The sequence below is a fragment of the Panthera onca genome, chromosome A2, assembly GCF_046562875.1.
Source record: "Panthera onca isolate mPanOnc1 chromosome A2, mPanOnc1 haplotype 2, whole genome shotgun sequence".
NCBI classification, from domain to species: Eukaryota; Metazoa; Chordata; class Mammalia; order Carnivora; family Felidae; genus Panthera; species Panthera onca.
Window position 1 is genome coordinate 135,642,701 of NC_138340.1, and position 17,871 is coordinate 135,660,571.

Below are 17,871 nucleotides of genomic sequence, written 5' to 3' on the forward strand. Positions count from 1 at the left end.
CACCACTCTTCACACCTGGGCACCTCTCAGTTTCAGACAAACTGGACTTACTGTTCCATGAAAGATACCTTACTTTTCTCTCATTTCATCTGTTTATGCACTTCCTCTGTCTGAGACGGTCTTCCTTCACCATAGTTATGTTGGCCTCTCAAATGCAAATCTGTCAAATGGCCTTTTCTGACCCCCTCCCTTCCCCCATAACCGTGACTCAAACCCCAGCTCTCCATCCCCACATCTTAAACCCAGATGGGATCTAGGACTTTGTTTATAAGTCTCTCCTGGCACTTTCCATTGTCTTGTGTTAGAATTATCTGTGTATTTGCTTAATTTCCACTTAGTATTATAAATACTGTGTATACATTCTAGTTAAGGAAGCAAGATTTAAACACAAAATCATCAACAACCAGGGCACCTGAGTGGCTCAGTCAGTTGAGTGTCCAACTCTTGATTTTGGCTCAGGTCATGATCTCATTGTTTGTGAGACTGACAGCACAGAGCCTGCTTGGGATTCTCTTTCTCCCTCTCTCTCTGCCCCTCTCCTGCTCTCTCTCTCTCTCTGAAAAATACTAAACTAAAAAAACCCATCAACAATCAAATAAGATAAGCAAAAATAATATAATAGAAATGGTGAATAAAACATAGATTTTTTTCCTTAGAGATTTTTCTGTCTCTTATATAGCATATACAATAGCTTACATGTTAGGCACTTAATATACATTGTCTTGTGCAGAATCACCAAATTCTTGGCTTATTTTACAAGAGACTGTGGTTCTGTCAGTATCTGAATTTTACTAGCTATTGTAAGCTTAGGCAAGTTATTTGATTTCTCTGAGCTTTAGTTTCCTTGTCTATAAAATGAATATAATTTTAGGTTATTACCTGCCTACCTATATTCATTAGGTTTTCATGAATATAAAATGAGTAAAGTAACAAGTATTAAGACTACACCCTGGCACATAGTAAGTGCAATACACTGTGTTGTGGTAATGGTAATTATTATTTACAGTTCCTTGAGGACAGGGATCGTGTCTCCTTCATTTTTGTATTAGATTAGAAATATGCTCGAGGAATGAATAAATGAGTATGGGCAGTTTCCCAGAGCAGTGATAATTAAGATGGGTCATAATGGGCCATACACTCATTTTAGGGTTTTAGAAAGGTTAGGGACGGGGAATTATGGAAAGGATATTCCAGGATCCCAGACAGATAAGGATATTATGAACAAACACAAAGAAGAGGACTAGAAAGAGTTGGGTCATAAAGGGCAGGGGAGGTCATGTGTTAGGCAGTATTAGAGGGAGGAGGGAAAGATTTGGTAAGTACTGAAATGGCCCAGTAAGGAATGCATTGAAGAGGATGGTAAGGGTTGGCAGAAGGGTGCACTGCTGCTGGCAGCATGTGGAGAACGGACTTCCAGGAGGCAGCATGGGAGGCAGGGAGATGGGCTGAGAAACTCTCCAACTGTCATGTGGTAAGAGCCTCGATTGTGGTGAAGAGACAATGGGGGTGAAGTGCTGAATTCAAGGGAGAAGAGAAGGGGTGCTTGGATGGCTCACTAGGTGGAGCATATGACTCTTGATCTTAGGGTCCTGAGTTTGAGCCCATCTTGGGGGTAAAGTTTGCTTAGAAAAAAAGAAAAAGGGGTGCCTGGGTGACTCAGTTAAGTGCCCGACTTCAGCTCGGGTCATGATCTCACAGTTAGTGGGTTCAATCCCTGCATGGGGCTCTGTGCTGACAGCTCAGAGCCTGGAGCCTGCTTTGGTTTCTATGTCTCCCTCTCTCTGCCCTTCCCCCACTCAGGCTGGCTCTCTCTCTCTCTCTCTCTCTCTCCCCCCCCCCAAAAATAAATAGACATAAAGTTTTTTTAAAAAAGAAAAAGAAGAGAAAATTAACTAGTATGGATATTACTACAACACAACTTTACTGTTTCTGAGCCTAAAAATTTGAAATTTTTAACAATTTTGTCAGACCTGGAAATCATTTTTTAAAATTCTGTCTCTAAAAAAAGTGTATACTGGAAAGTTGTAGTATAAAAGGTTGTGAAACATGAAATGACTTTACAGGAAACAAATATTTGAACATCTTACATGCAGTCATTTACATATAAATAAATGATATGTACATTAACATTATAAAATTATTCTCTATTGTAAATCTTGGACATTTTTGACTAATAAATATTTCATTCACCTTGTTCTCATTAATAGATATTCTTAAAAGCCAAACAACATTTATTTTTAGACATTCTATAATACAACCTTAGAATCTTGATTTGTTCAAGTTGGATGGATTTGTATTGTACAGATTCAACTTATAATACAATCTTGCAGACATTTCTAGAAGGTAAGATCACAGCCACTGTGATGCTTAGAAGCATTGGAGCCACATTTTAATAAAATTATATACGTATAGATGTTATATGTATATATAAACATATATATACACAGTGCTGTTTTGTTTTGGCCATAAATAAATATATATATATATATTTTTTTGTTTTGTTTTGTTTTGGCCATATATATATATATATATATATATATATATATATATATATATATATATATATAGCACTGTATACATAAACAGGATAAGGAGTCATTCCTCCTGCTTATTTAATTTATGCTATATTCAATAGCCGTGAAAGTCAAACTGCTCTTTTGTTTTTCATTGATATCCAAGATTAAATCATACTGCCTGCTGCAGTGATATGTGACCAGCTCTGAGCACCCCACGTAGGCTCAGCTGTCTGCACTGAGTTGAGGAGTTGAGGAATCAGCTTCAGGAAAGAGATTAGTCAGTTCGTGAACAATGGTTCTCTCTTTATTCTTCCTTGAGTCCCAGGAATTGCTCTTTATGCCATACATACCTGACATTAAATAAATATCAAATATTTGCACATCCTCATTTTCCTATTGGTGAACAGTTTCTTAAAAGAGAGGATCATTGTGATTTTTGGTTTCAGGTCTATTTTTTGCTATACAATACGTCTGTGTCACCTTGGCCACGCCACATCACTTCTCAGGGCCTTGGCTGTTTCATTTGTAAACCAGGGAAGAGGACATAAGTGACCTCCAAGGACCTCTCAGCTTTAGAGATGCCTTTGTGGAAACTTCAAACAGTTTAGAAAACAGAACTAAGACACCTGCTGGTGCCCCTGACCAGCAGAGGAAGAGATACTATTTATAAGACAGGAATGAAATGTTTAGTGAATTGTGTGAAATTTAATTCTAACTGAACCAGTCTATTCAGTTGATTTTTTTAAATTAAAATTAAAGCATTACTTGAATGCTAGACAATAAACTGTAAACAAAAGACCTACAGAATTTCAGAGTAGTATCAGATCTCTACATCTAAGACTTTGGCTTTCCACATTTTTCCAATTTCCACAGTTTTCTTCCTTCACAATTTTGAACATATATCTATTTTAAATAAAATTAACATGTAGCATATTGCTATATGCTTGATAAGTATTAATATAAACTATTAAGCTATTATGAGAAAAAGTTAGGCATATAATTTCTCAAGCAATTATATGGAAAGACCAAAGTTTTAATGGGTAGTTAGTATTATTACTTTAATGAGTATAGGTGGTAGTAACTCATCTTCTGAAATGAAGAAAAATAATATGTTGAGCAATGTTTTTCTATTTTTTTACTTTTTATTCCCATATCAGCCCATTTATTCATTCAGGCAGCATTTATTGAGCACATGCTGGATATAATGCCTGTTTGCTAGGATACACAGTAAATTTATGGTATAGGAGAAGAAATGCTCATTAAAAGCAAAAGCTCGAGGTGTCTGAGTGGCTCAGACAGTTGAGCATCCAACTTTAGCTCAAGTCATGATCTCACGGCTCATGGGTTTGAGCCCTGCATTGGGCTCTGTGCTGACAGCTCAGAGCCTGGAGCCTGCTTCAGATTCTGTGTCTCCCTCTCTCTCTCTCCCCCTCCCCCATTCATGCTCTGTGTCTCTCTGTCTCTCAAAAATAAATAAACATTAAAAATTTTTTTAAAAAAAGCAAAGTTCACAAATGCATATGTAATTTTAACATTCACTATAAGCTATGGAAATAAAATACATGTATTCTGTATCATATTTTGGGTACCTTATTTGGCTTTGAGGATCAGGATAGATAGCTCTGAGGAGGTGGCATTTAATTTGAGGCCTGAAGAATGTAGTTGGCCATGGAAAGAATGTATAAGATGAGATTCTTAGGCAGGAAGAAAGAATGTGTGAAGAAACTGGGGAAGTGAAATAAAGCCATGTAGCTGGGATGAAAAAGGAAGGAGGTAGAGCAGGGCACTAAATGATCCCAAAGAAGTAGAAGGGGCTAAGTCATGTAGGGTCTGTAGGCCATCTTAAGAATTTTACATTTTGCCTTGAATGTAACAGAAATCCAAAGGTTTTTTAAAAGGTTAATGACATAATCCAATTTATATGTGTAGTGATTGTTTTGGTTGCTAAATAAAAGTAGACCGGGAGAGAGGCAAGAGTGAGAAGAAAGAAATCAATTAGGAGGTTCTTACAGTGTTCCAGAGAGAGATAGGTGGTTTGAACTATATAGTGGCAGGAGGGCTGGAGAAATAACTGGATTTGAGATATATTTGGCGGGAAATCCACAGGACTGATGATTGATTCCTTTTGGGAGGATCAGGGAGAAAGATAAGTCATGGGTGACTCCAAAGTTTCTAGACTGAGGAAGTGAAGTTGCTGTACATTTATCAAAATGGGAAAGCCTATAGGTAGAATAGGTTTGAGAGGAAAGGTGGCATTTCCCCATTTTATAGTGAGAACACTGAGGCTGAAAGAGCTTGGGTTCCTGTTTGTAGGTACACTTCCTGTGCCAGAGCTGCACTGTTACAGCGTCTTTGCAAGCCACATTGCCTTTGATAACTTCTGTGTCTGCTTTGTTGTTATGATACCGTCGGCTTCCACCCATGGTCCTCCAGAATAATGACATTATTCCATTTGGCCAAGGTAAAATTTTCCTATTGTCCTGTTCCACTGGCTGTGTAAATATCCTTGAAGGTTACAAAGACACTGTAGCCCATGTAAATTGCTTCAACCCAGGCCCTGCCTAGGAAGAGGAAGCAAACCTCTCCATTCACAGTTCAGGAACTGAGCCTCTGGCCAGGGGATGGCTAGCAGTGCTTAAACAAAGACTATGCTGCTGAGACTGATCAGCTCTTTATAGACCCATTGGGCTGCTTCTGCCCAACCTTAATAATTCCAGAGCTCCAGATCAGGAATAAAAACTGGTTGGCATAGAACTTGAGACATTTTGCTGTAGTGATAAGAAACAGATTTGGAAACAAACACACTTGGGTTTGAATCCAGCTAAATGATGTTGGACAAGTCACTTAACTTCTCCCAGCTGTGATTTCTTCATGTGAAATAATAGGATTTATTACATTAGGCTGATTTGAAGATGAAAAGAGATAATGCTTATATGGATCCTTACCTGGCATATGGTAAACCTGCCATAAAATGAAGCTCTGTGTTCTCGCTTTTTGGTTCCCAGTGGAGATAACCTCTCCAAAGTGTGTGATACGTGGTCTGATATTTGGTAAACCCCCATAGTTGCTATCTCCTGTCTTTCTCGATAATGCTAGAAACCTTTTGTATAAAGAACCACAATATTAAAAGAAAAAAATGTAAAGAAACAGTGAATAGCAAAATTCCCTTGGTAAGCCTTTGAACTTTAGGTACTAAATCAACCCAATTGCTTAAATTATGAATTGACTTGAATTTTCAGAGCCAATTCTTATTTAATTCTTAGTTTATCAGAATTCCCTGATAATACTCTTTGTCTGTTTTTCTTTAGCTTATTTGGACATGACTTTCCTTTACTGGAAATCTTGTAGAAAAATGCACAAATCTATCTATCATATCTTAGGATCTTATGAGTCATATATTCACGCCTTGTAGTCACTTGTGCAAAGCATTATAAGTTCCCCTAAGGAAGATGATTTTGATGCAGGTTAAGAAATACCAGCACAAGTCTTCTTGTTGCTCTCATCAGAAGGTTCCTGAGATATTTGGTACAACTTAGTTCTTTAAGCTATAAATTGTGCCCTGGGGAGTGAGATCTCTAATGTGATCCTCTTTGAACTTGGCTGCCGCAGTGGGAATATTCTCGTTCTGCCAAGAGGCATAGATGCCATAAATCTGGAGCCCACCTGTCTTGTCCAGTTCCTTGTAGGTCAGAGGGTAACCGAACTTTCTTTCTCAGTGTAAGGCAATTTGTGAAAACTCAGACTTCAGAACATTTAGTTCTTAATTCTCTTTACTGGATGTTAACCAAAGGCCAAAGAAAAAGGGCAAAGAAAAAAAATTATTCTGAATGTTAACATCAAGAGTATTTTTCAGTTCACCCATATGCCCAGAGAGGACGAAATAATAGCAGTACTGCTGCATCAGCACTTCTCAGTGGGACAGCGGTTTTCTTTTTAAAACACTTTTTCTAGCCACACAGACTGACCCAAGTGGACATTGACTTGGCAGGAAAGTGTCTCAGAGTGATAGTTGTGCAACACTCCTTGCAAGGAATTAGATTGGCATTTTATCATCTCAGCAGGATCCACCTCATCCCTTATGTGCATTCAATTAAACAAATATTTGATTTCCACTTTTTTCACTGATGTGTAAGTGGTGGCTTTCTTCTGTTCGCACAAGTAAAGTGTGCCTTGGTTTATAGGCCAGGTGGACATGTGTGTTTAAGTAAGTGTCTGTAAATTCACACACTCTCCAAACCCTTTAGGAAGCTAGGCTTACCCAAGGAATCCAAGGAAAATACATGAACAAAATAGGAATTTGTTCTAACAAGTTATTTATAACTCATAAGCATAATTTTTTAACTGCTCAATTTTATATTTGCTCATGATAAGGAAAAGTGCTGGGATAAAACAGAGTTTTAATTTCCCACAACTTTCAATGGTCTCAATTTCTTTAACCTAAGGACATTGGGATTAGATAAGCATTCACAAGGGGCTTCTAATGTAGCTGTAATGCTTTATGTCTGTAAAGAAGATGCAAAACAACTATGATAAAACCTTAAAATTTAAGAAAACTGGATGGTAAGTACACGGACATTTATTGTTATTTTAAAGTATTTTTTTCTGCTTGAAGTATTTTGCAATAAAATAATGGAAACATGCAAAGATATTTAGGTTACTCATACTTTCCTCTTTTTTCTCTTTATTGCTATAGAAAGTATTTATATTTTCTGGGACATTTAGAAAAAACTTGGATCCCTATGGACAGTGGAATGATCAAGAAATATGGAAAGTTGCCGATGAGGTAAGGATGCTAACTGAAATAATTTTGAAAAAGGTAGCTTATATACAAGAGTGGTTGTCATAGCTGAAATAGTTTTACACACTTACCTTTATGCATGTATGTGCATGTATAACTTTAAAGTGGAAAACACTAACATACCTGAGGCCCCCAGTACCTTGGACTAGACCTACCCCTTCCTCTGTGGCAAGTCTCCCAAGTCACAGGCCCCAGAGGTAGCATTCCCTTGGCCTTCTTCACTACCAGTGTATATCAATGAGATAGAAACTGGGAGAGACCCAGTCACCTTATAGGGCACCAGGATTAGTTGTGATTCAGAGTGTCCTCTCTCTACACTTTCTCATCCACTTTCTGTCTGGGTTCTGAAAGCATTCCCAGCACAAGGAGAGGCTTTGGTTTTTGACATGATAAACTTCTCTAGGAAGCTTGGGTTTAGCACAAAGAGGTGATGGTCTTTCTGGAGTACCTGCAAATGGCCACCGTCTTCTCTAGAAATCATCAGGAATCAGTTGCCTTCATGGGATGTGGCTGTGAGCCTTTCCAGGCAAAAAGTCACATGACCTAGATGTGGCCTGCTCCATCTCTTGAGGTCAGTAGGACCACATAGGAAATATATGGATTAAAATGGAATAAAAATTCCTAAATAATACCCCGTATTTACCCAATAGGTGGTTCATTATAGTTAAAGGCACCATATGGAAGAATTTAGGGTACAGGGAGTGAAATTCTTGATTTCCTTAACCATTCTTGGACACAGAGGCATTATGTGAAAGAAAAAGGGAACATAAACTGTTCTATTTCATTAAATTTGAGGTTTACGTCCAAAGCCCTGATTGGTGGCAGACTGCAATTATGGGGCCTAAGCACATTGAGATTCAAAGGTCTTCTTAGAGAACAACTTTATTCCACTATTTTCCCATAGTTTTGGTCTTTATTGTAGCCCAATTCTGTTAATTCCAAATGTTCCTCCCTTTTGTGCCTCCCTTCAGAGTAGTTGTTGCCAAGAGCATTGACATGCTTGTAAGTGTTAAACAGTCACCCACTGGGTGCCCAACCTTCATATGCCCCTCATAAAATACACTTAGATTAACTATTTTTATTATCAAAGTTTCCTTATTACCCACCAAACAAGGGTTTTAAAGAAAACATTAACTAAATTGCAAGTGACACATTTTAGGAGCTTTGATGTGACTTCAGAGAATGAACTATAGGAACACAGTGTGGTGGGAGAGAAACTAGGGAAGACGTTAGACTTTATAAAATCTGCAACTACTGCCAAGTCACAATAAAATTTACAGGAAATCAAGGTCTTAAAAATAATATGAAATTTTAAAAGACATGCCTAACATTTTAAATAACAGTATAACACAGAAATTTTACCTGTCTAGATTTTCATTTGATGAGCTCGTATTTAGCTCTCTTCTACTGCTTCAAAAAAATACTTTCAAAAAAATATTCCTAAATGGAGATGGTGATGGAGATGGTGGCATTCATATCATGTGCTTTGAATAGTAATGATAACTTTCTGTTGAGGAGGCCTACAGATGGCATACAAATGCACAACAGCCCATAGAAGCAGATAAGTAGAAAAGCATTAGTTTAAACGTTACAAGTCCTAGGCTTTTGTCCCAAGTGGTTTATCATATAATTTATTCAAACAGGAACATTTTGGGGTGTGTCAGTTTCTAAACTTGACAGGATACTAGGACAAAAAGACATAAACCAGTATTGTCTGGGGCAAACCAGGACAAATGGCGTCTCATCTAGTCCTGTCTGTGACCTTGATATGACTTGTGTCAATAGAGGGAAATGAACTGATAGCCAAACACCTGAATCTTATCTCAACAGTGCCTCCTTCATAATTCCCCTTTCCTCCAGATAAAAATCAGAAATACACACGATGACAACACCAGGCCAAGATACACTTTATTCCTACCTTGCATTTGGCCCCATACTCCAGTGTGAAACTTTATTCTAGAGCTGATCTGGATAGATTTTGTGAAGCCGTGATGATCGTGCCTTGTTACTAGTTCTAAGACTTAGAAGGAAAGCTAGCACAAACGGCTTCCTTTGCCTTTGTGCCCTAGGCCCACACCTTCATCTTGACATGCTGAGCCTCATTGTTCTATGGATGATTTTAAAGAAAGTCCAAAGGAAGGAAAGAGAATTTCTATTTAAGACCTAGAACTGAGATGATGTAATTCCCCCATCCCCAAATGACTTAGGGCCAGATAACTTCTCCCCCAGGAGCACTGACTTTATCAGCTATGTAGACCAAAGAAAATTTCAAGAGACTGAATCCCAAGGTGGGGAAAAAAAAAACAGATGCCTAACATTGTGGCTCAGTAAATTGGTAGAGTTCTTGTAACTTTTCAGGCTTTCATATAATTGGCAAGCGTAGTGCCCGACAAATAATGGGCATTAAGTGACTGTTAGCTATTATCCTATTCCCATTTGATCTTCACCTAGCCATCTCTTAAATGTTGATGTTTGACAGTATCCTAATTTTGTCCTATTGTACTTATTCTTCCTTGGAAATTTGATGCAACCTCTTGGCTCTAACTAATACCTCTATACTGATGACTCCCAAATCTGCCTGTCAGCTCCCTACCTAACATCTCAGCATGGACAAGCACCTTGTTTCTATAGTTACTTTATCTCCCCTATGCATACAACTGTCCTGTGTTCCTAATTCCAGCAAATGGCATAAGCACCCTCTAGTTGCCCAAAGCCAAGACCTGGAATTTATTCTTGACTACTGATTTCTTCACCTGTCTCCACTCTATCACGTCCTGTTAATGCTGTCTCCTGCCAATATCTAGAATGTTTCCATCCCCATCTGACACCACTACTAACTCTCATGTGGTTGCTTAGGCTCCTAGGTGGTTTCCCTCTCATTGACTTCCTATAATTCATTCTGCTCTTTGGAACTCTGGTAATCCTTCTTAACCATGTACCCAATCACTTGTTTCTCTCCTTTCTATGGCTCTTTACTGGTCCTTTAGACCAAGTCCACACTGCTTAAGGTGGCTTCCAAGGTGCTTCATGCTTCGATCTTGGCTTGCCTGTCTAAACCCATGCCCCAGCCTCCCCCTGTTTACCATGATCCAGTTCCTCTAAAGCACCATGTGCTCTCTGTTCTCCAGAGGCTTTTTCTCATGCTGTTCTCTGTATCTGGGAAACCCTGCCAGCCCTTTACTTCCTGCTCCCACTCATCATTTGGTCTCTTCTTGCATATCACTTCTTCCAGAAACCTGATGTGATGGTCCACACCTCCTATACCTCCAGGCCTTTCATCGCATTCTTTACATGGGACAGACTTACCTCTTAACTTGTTCATGTCCCCCGTCAGATTGTAAGTCCCTTGAGGGCAGGGATGTTGTCCCATTCACTGCAGTATTTCAAGTGCTTACAGTAGTGTTGCACTGTGGATGGTGGTCAATAAATATTGGTTGATTGAATGAATAAATGACTTCATTCATTTTTTGAATGAATCATTTGACTCATTTGTTTAAGTGGATAAACAAATGTTTCACGTGTGATCTATCATGAAGATAGCTTTGTGATTAGTTTGCCATTAGTACAATGGCAACAGGTGTTGCCATTAACAATGAGCACCCTGAGCCTTGAGAAGTCTGAGGGGCTTGGTAGATGCTAGAACAGCTCCATCCTTTGACTTCTGGTTCACATGCTTTTACCGCAGCAAGCTTTCTTAGTTATCTATGGTCTAAGCAACACATCTGTTGGTTTTAGATGAAGGATCTTTGGTAATTGTTTGTTTGGTAGATAACTTATAAAATAGGTTCCTTCCTAACACATTGATAATCAGGTAAGTTATTTTAAAGAGCAAGCTAGGGGCTCTTGGGTGGTTCAGGTAGTTAAGCGTCTGACTCTTCATTTTGGCTCAGGTCATGATCTTCTGGTTCATGAGTTTGAGCCCTGCATCAGATGCTGTGCTGACAGTACAGAGCCTGCTTAGGATTCTCTCTCTCTCTCTCTCTCTCTCTCTCTCTCAATAAATAAATAAGTACATAAACTTAAAAAAATTTAAAGAGCAGGCTAAATAGCAGAAACAGTGTCCTGAAAAACCTTCAGAGTAACAAAAAAAAAAAAAGTGTCTAAAGGAGTTGAGAGGGTCTATTTTTACAACTGCCTGTGAATGGACTATGCAGTCCAACCACAATTTACTTTTCTGGGTTTTTCCCCATGTTTTCTTGTCACAAGAGCAAGCTCTTGCTCCATAATAACATTCCAGAATGCAATAGCAAAAGTCAACATTTTGAAGAGAATGTCTGGTCCTTTACAGACTCTAATAAATTTTTTTTGTTTGATATGTCACAAGCCAATTTTTTTCTTTGTAAATACATATGATTGATCAACTCAACTAAATAAGGCTGGCAAATTCTTTTGTTGTAAAGTTCTTCATATCCACGAACTATTGATGCTTTTATTTATTTTTCATGCCAAGTTGGAATAAAAATAATTAGAAATGTTTAGATTCTAGTAAATCTTAATTTACCTTAGTTTGGATGGAGATAAGCTAAAATTTATATTTATTTTTAATCTACTGAAAAATAATTTGTGGTATATATATAAATAACATATTAGGGCTATATATGTATATATTAATGTATATACACGAACATATAAAGAATTCTGTTAAATCAGCAATTACCGTTTCAATCTGGTTTTTTTCTCACAGCACTGTTTTTTTTTTTATTTTTTTTCAATATATGAAATTTATTGTCAAATTGGTTTCCATACAACACCTAGTGCTCATCCCAAAAGGTGCCCTCCTCAATACCCATCACTCCCCCTCCCCTCCCTCCCACCCCCCCCATCAACCCTCAGTTTGTTCTCAGTTTTTAAGAGTCTTATGCTTTGGCTCTCTCCCACTCTAACCTCTTTTTTTTTCCCCTTCCCCTCCCCCATGGGTTTCTGTTAAGTTTCTCAGGATCCACATAAGAGTGAAAACATATGGTATCTGTCTTTCTCTGTATGGCTTATTTCACTTAGCATCACACTCTCCAGTTCCATCCACGTTGCTACAAAGGGCCATATTTCGTTCTTTCTCATTGCCACGTAGTACTCCATTGTGTATATAAACCACAATTTCTTTATCCATTCATCAGTTGATCTGACAGCACTTTGAACAGTAATTTCTCACTTACTATTTTTCTCCATATCTAGACTGTGAGTTTCTTCTTCAAGGCAGGGCCTAGTGTTATTCATCTTTGAATCCCCAGGTCTGCCGTAGTACCCAGAATTTAATAAACCCTCATTAAAAGTCTATTAAAGAATGCGTAACTGAGCAGTCATTTATATTCAAATAATCAGTAGGCTAATTTAAGCCATTCTTACCATCACATTAAGTTGGTTGCACATAGAGTTATAATAATAACCTTGTGCTTTTAAAAAACAATTATTAGTATTTCTTGCTTCCCATTTGCTCTCAAAAACCTATGACAATATCTGGCAGGAAATAAGTAATTGACATGTTCACTTACTTCAAAACCTAAAGTTTTACTAAGTGATGTTGATCTTTCTCTAGTGAATATGACTAAAGATTTTTTTTTTACTATACTTGATTGTAAGTAAAACAGTGAGATAGGAATATTGCAAAATATACTCTAGCTTGGTCTGTCTCACTGTCTTTTATTTTTTGTAACTTTGTTCTCCAAATATTGACAGTGATGGATATTTAGGTACTTAGTTATTTACTTAAATAGTTTCCGTTGAGAGAAAACGCATGCAAAATATAATATAGTAAGGTGGCTTGGGAAATTAGTGTACGATTAGTGTGGATCTAGAGGGAGAATATTGTACATGCCACTACATTTTTACCAAAAGCTCAACCTCGTTATTAGAGGTATGATATAAATTAGTAGTATTGCAGTACTTCCTGCTAACTTACTTCCCAAGGCAACTTGCGAAGGCAAAATCTTACAAATTTTGATTTGTGGCATATCAAGCTAATCTTGTCATACCAGGGTAGTGTTTCAGTGACCAGGTCCATGTCCTTGGAATTTCCCAAGTTCTGACACCACTAATAGCATGGATTAGGTACTTACCATGTGCCATGTTCTGTAGTAACCTTTTTCCACAAATTATCTCATTTAATCCTCAGTACAGTTCTTTGAAGTCTATCCTGTTAATTTCCTCATTTTTTTCAAGTGAGGTCGATGAGACTTACAGTAACACACCTGATACCATCAGTAAATGGGTGGTGAAGTGCAGATTCAAAGCCACTTTTGTTTGACTTCAGAGCTCCAATCTTTAATCAGTACTTTTATTTTTTTAGTTGAAGCATAATTGACATAGAACACTATTAGTTTCAAGCGTACAATGTAATGATTTGATAATTCTACGCAATGTGAAACGATCACCTCACTAAGTCTTGGTAACATCCGTCTAATCTGTGCTTTTCTTGGTGGTTAATTTGACTTAAAATTAAAAAAAAATCCTTATCAGTGTTAAGAAACTTCTAATTTTAGAGGCTCCCAGGTGGCTCAGTCATTTAAGCATCCAACTCTTGATTTTGGCTCAGGTCATGATCTTACAGTTTGTGAGATCTAACCCCATGCCATCAGGCTCTATACAGAGCATGGTGTATGCTTAAGATTCTCACCTCTGCTTCCCTCTGCCCCTCCCCCACCTGCACACATGCACTCTCTCTCAAAATAAATAAATAAATAAATAAATAAATAAATAAATAAATAAATAAATAAAGAGGTTTTGGGGTCAGTTGAAACTAGGTTTATTTCTTATTTCAACCTGTTACAAAAAAGGAAATGTAATTTTATACTTTTATTTTGAAGGGATTTTATAGTTGTCAAGATGAGGGAAAAAAAAAGCATGCAGACAGGGGAAGTGGCTAGTCTGCTATTGTACTCTATACCGGCAGGACAAAATCAGCTCTCATTCATTTATCACTTGTCATTTTTAAGTTTGGATTCACTTTTGCATTCATCAAAACTATGTTGAGTTTTTTTGTTTTGTTTTTGTTTTTGTTTTTGTTTTTGTTTTTGTTTTTTGGCCAGCATTCTAGGAGCTCAGTACATATTTGTTGAACAAATGAATAAATGTGTCAAGACTGACAGTGTGTCACTACACTGTCCCCATTACACTGGGGACACATAGAGCTAAAGAGCATAGAGGCAGTGTAACAGGGGAAACTTCCACAAATACTGTCATGGCTACATGCCTGACTATGTAAAGGATGATCAGGGATAGTCAGAAGGGTATGTCAGGGTGTAAAGGGAACTACAAGCTGTTTGGGGCCACTGGAAGCAGGGTGGAGGGGATTCGACTCTGGATGCCTTTTATGTCAAGTGAGAGAGCTCAGCTTTATTCTGTCAGGAAGAGATTTCAAACAGAAATGAGAGGGTCAAATTTGTACTTTAGAAGGATCCCTGGGGTGTTTGTGTGGTCAGTTGACAAATCGAACCACTTGGGATTTATAGTGTAAAGCTTAAGAGATAATGAGGGCCACCACAATGGGGTTGGCAAGGAGAAGGATTTAAGAAATACTGGAAATATGTCCAGGGCTAGAGATAAAGATTTGAAAAATCATTAGTTTATCTGTGGTGGTTGATACCCTAAGAATAAATGGGTTCTCAGAAGGAGAGTTTAGAGAGTTAGGGGTAAGGAAGACTAATATTCAGAGGACAGGAAGAGGGAGAACTGCCCACACAGGCTCCTAAGTGGTCATAGGTATGTGGTTTCTCATAAACCAAGGGATACATGTTCAAAGAAGAAAAAAGTTCTATGTTGTGAGGTAGTGGGGACAACAGATACACAGTAGTTATTTTTTTTTTTTTTTGAGGTTTCTACAAAGGGGTAGATATGGGATTCTAGCTGAAGGAGAATCTGGAGGCAAGTAATGTGAGAGACATAGCAGGTTCCCAGGCTGAAGCCAAGTAAAAGCAAAAAGGCGAAGACAGAAAGAAAGGACACAGGTCCACCCAGTGTCTTTATTCACATTCTCAGATCCTTGGAGCTGAAAGTAATTTTACATTTGAGTCTTCCAGGATATACCAGAGAAGTCCCCCTTGTCAAATAAATAAATAAATAAATAAATAAATAAATAAATAAATAACATACATACATACATACATACATACATACATTCCCTACCATTACAGAAACTCTTTTCAAAATTAATAAATTCTTACAAAGTGAGATTGCTTTAATGAGAACCCAGTCAAGGAAAGAAGTGTCACCTGCAATACATCTCATGGGCGTACAGTTAATATTTGCTGATCAAGCGTGGTGATATGGGCCATCTGTGAATTCATTGCTGAATTCAGGGATCTTTCCTAAAGCCATTATCCCATTCTGCCTGTATTATAATTAGTATTGCATCTTACTTCCCAATACTAAATTCCAGACTCCCCAAGAGTAGGGGGCAGTCATCATCCATATATCTCTTGGCCCTCAAACACTCAGCAATATTTGGCAAAAAATAGGGGCACCTGGGTGGCTCAGTTGGTAGAGCGTCCAACTTTGGCTCAGGTCATGACCTCGCGGTCTGTGAGTTCGAGCCCCATGTCGGGCTCTGTGCTGACAGCTCTGAGCCTGGAGCTTGCTTTGGATTCTGTGTCTCCCTCTCTCTCTGTCCCTCTCTCTCTCAAAAATAAAATAAATGTTTAAAATAAAATAATATAAAATAAAATAAAAGTTAATGCACATTTATCTGAATAATAACCAAGATGTCAATAATTTTTATCTTGTTTTAAAAGAATTTGTTTCTATATCTTGTTCGCATTTTCACCTTATTATTTCCTATCTAGCTTGAAAAAATAAGCCACTGGCCCTAACACAACTCTCATATTCCACCTCAATATCTAAGCACCTTTAAATCTCTTAGTAATATACCGCTATTGTACGTCTTTTTACTTCATAGTTTCATCAATTTCTTAAAATCAGTTTTTATGAATTGAAGAAGCTCCCCAGTTGATTATTTTCTGCTAATTTTCATGCGCTATTATGACAAAGTAGAGAATGGAAAGTATAATAAAAGAATCTGTCATGATAGAGCAAATAACTGTGTTTAATACTATTATCTTTTCTAGCATGTATTCAGTTGTGTTGTAATTATTTGTGTATGTATTTATAGATCCTGAGCCTTGCGGGGGCCATGTGCCATTTATGATTTCTTCAACCCCTATGAGGAGTACCTGGCACATAATAAGCACTCACTGAAAACTTCCCAAATTAAGTACAGAGCTGAAACAAGTCATAGGCTTATCCTTTAGAGCCGCAAAGATTATATGTAGACTTTGGTTCAATCAAACCCAAATAGCAGGGGTGATGGGTGGTTGATATAAAATTTAAACTTTCAGACTGCCTTGTGTCTTTTTAGACTGTCAACCTCTCGAGTGTCTTTAACCTTGTGGTATCTCAATTATCCAATGTTTTCTCTTTTCTGCAGGTTGGACTCAGATCTGTGATAGAGCAATTTCCTGGGAAGCTTGATTTTGTCCTGGTGGATGGGGGTTATGTCCTAAGCCATGGCCACAAGCAGTTGATGTGCTTGGCCAGATCTGTTCTCAGTAAGGCAAAAATCTTACTGCTTGATGAACCTAGTGCTCATTTGGATCCAATGTGAGTTTCAGAATTCCTGCCATTTAATCTTTGAGGCCTACTTCATACTGGTACCAGTTCCCATTAGGCTGTCATGTCTGCAAGTGGAGGATCCCTCACTACATATGAAATGACCGCCCAGTGGAAAAGTCACTATAAGATATGAGCACAAGCGCTTATATCCTGGTATAAGAGCCCTGTGTTCTCTTCTGAGTATAATTTTGGAATTTCATACAAACTCTCCCCCTTGTTAAAACATGATGAAATACTTAGTTACATAGGCATAATCTGATTCTTATGATTTTCCTTTATGTGCCATTTATATGATAAGACTTTTTAGGGCACAAAAGAACCACTAGTGATTCCACATGATGATAAAATGTACTTATTTGTGAAATTTTCTTCAAAATATCTGTCCTACTTATTTATGGAAACTTAGAATCTGCCCCATGGTTGGGAAGCTGATTGTGGCCAACTCTAAATCAGCATTATGTTAATAAAAGTATTCAAAGAAAGATAAGTAATTTAAAGAACTAAACTGATGGGACAGTGGGTATGTCATCAAGGATAAAGGCAGATTATGGACCTTCTGTGATGTTATATGTGGTGTTTTCTTTCTTTTCTAGAACATACCAAATCATTCGAAGAACCCTAAAACAAGCATTTGCAGATTGCACAGTAATCCTCTCTGAACACAGGATAGAAGCTATGTTGGAATGTCAACGATTTTTAGTGAGTGTTGACAACTTGCTTAAGATCTCATTTCTCCTTTATTTCTTGATAACAATATCTCATGTGGGAGTTCCTGCAAATCACAACACAACAACGTACAAGTTCTTTCAAATACGTGTCGCACAGCCATCCAGCTTTATTCTGAATAGTTGCATAATTTCTTACTTTGATTTGAGCTATGACATGAGGTTAGAATCCAGTAAATCTCAAATATCAGAATATTACTTGGTAACATTAATAAATTGAAACATCTGTACA

General features: G+C 37.7%; 1 protein-coding gene across 2 annotated transcripts in view; it reads left to right on the forward strand.

Moving 5' to 3' along the window:
* Positions 1-17,871, forward strand: part of CFTR (CF transmembrane conductance regulator) — a 183,524-nt gene that overhangs the window by 162,186 nt on the left and 3,467 nt on the right. For both annotated transcript variants that reach the window (XM_060632964.3, XM_060632965.3), the window contains 3 exons: positions 7,210-7,299; positions 16,730-16,902; positions 17,508-17,613. In XM_060632964.3, the coding sequence (XP_060488947.2) occupies positions 7,210-7,299; positions 16,730-16,902; positions 17,508-17,613 (369 nt within the window). The remainder of the gene's footprint in view (positions 1-7,209; positions 7,300-16,729; positions 16,903-17,507; positions 17,614-17,871) is intronic.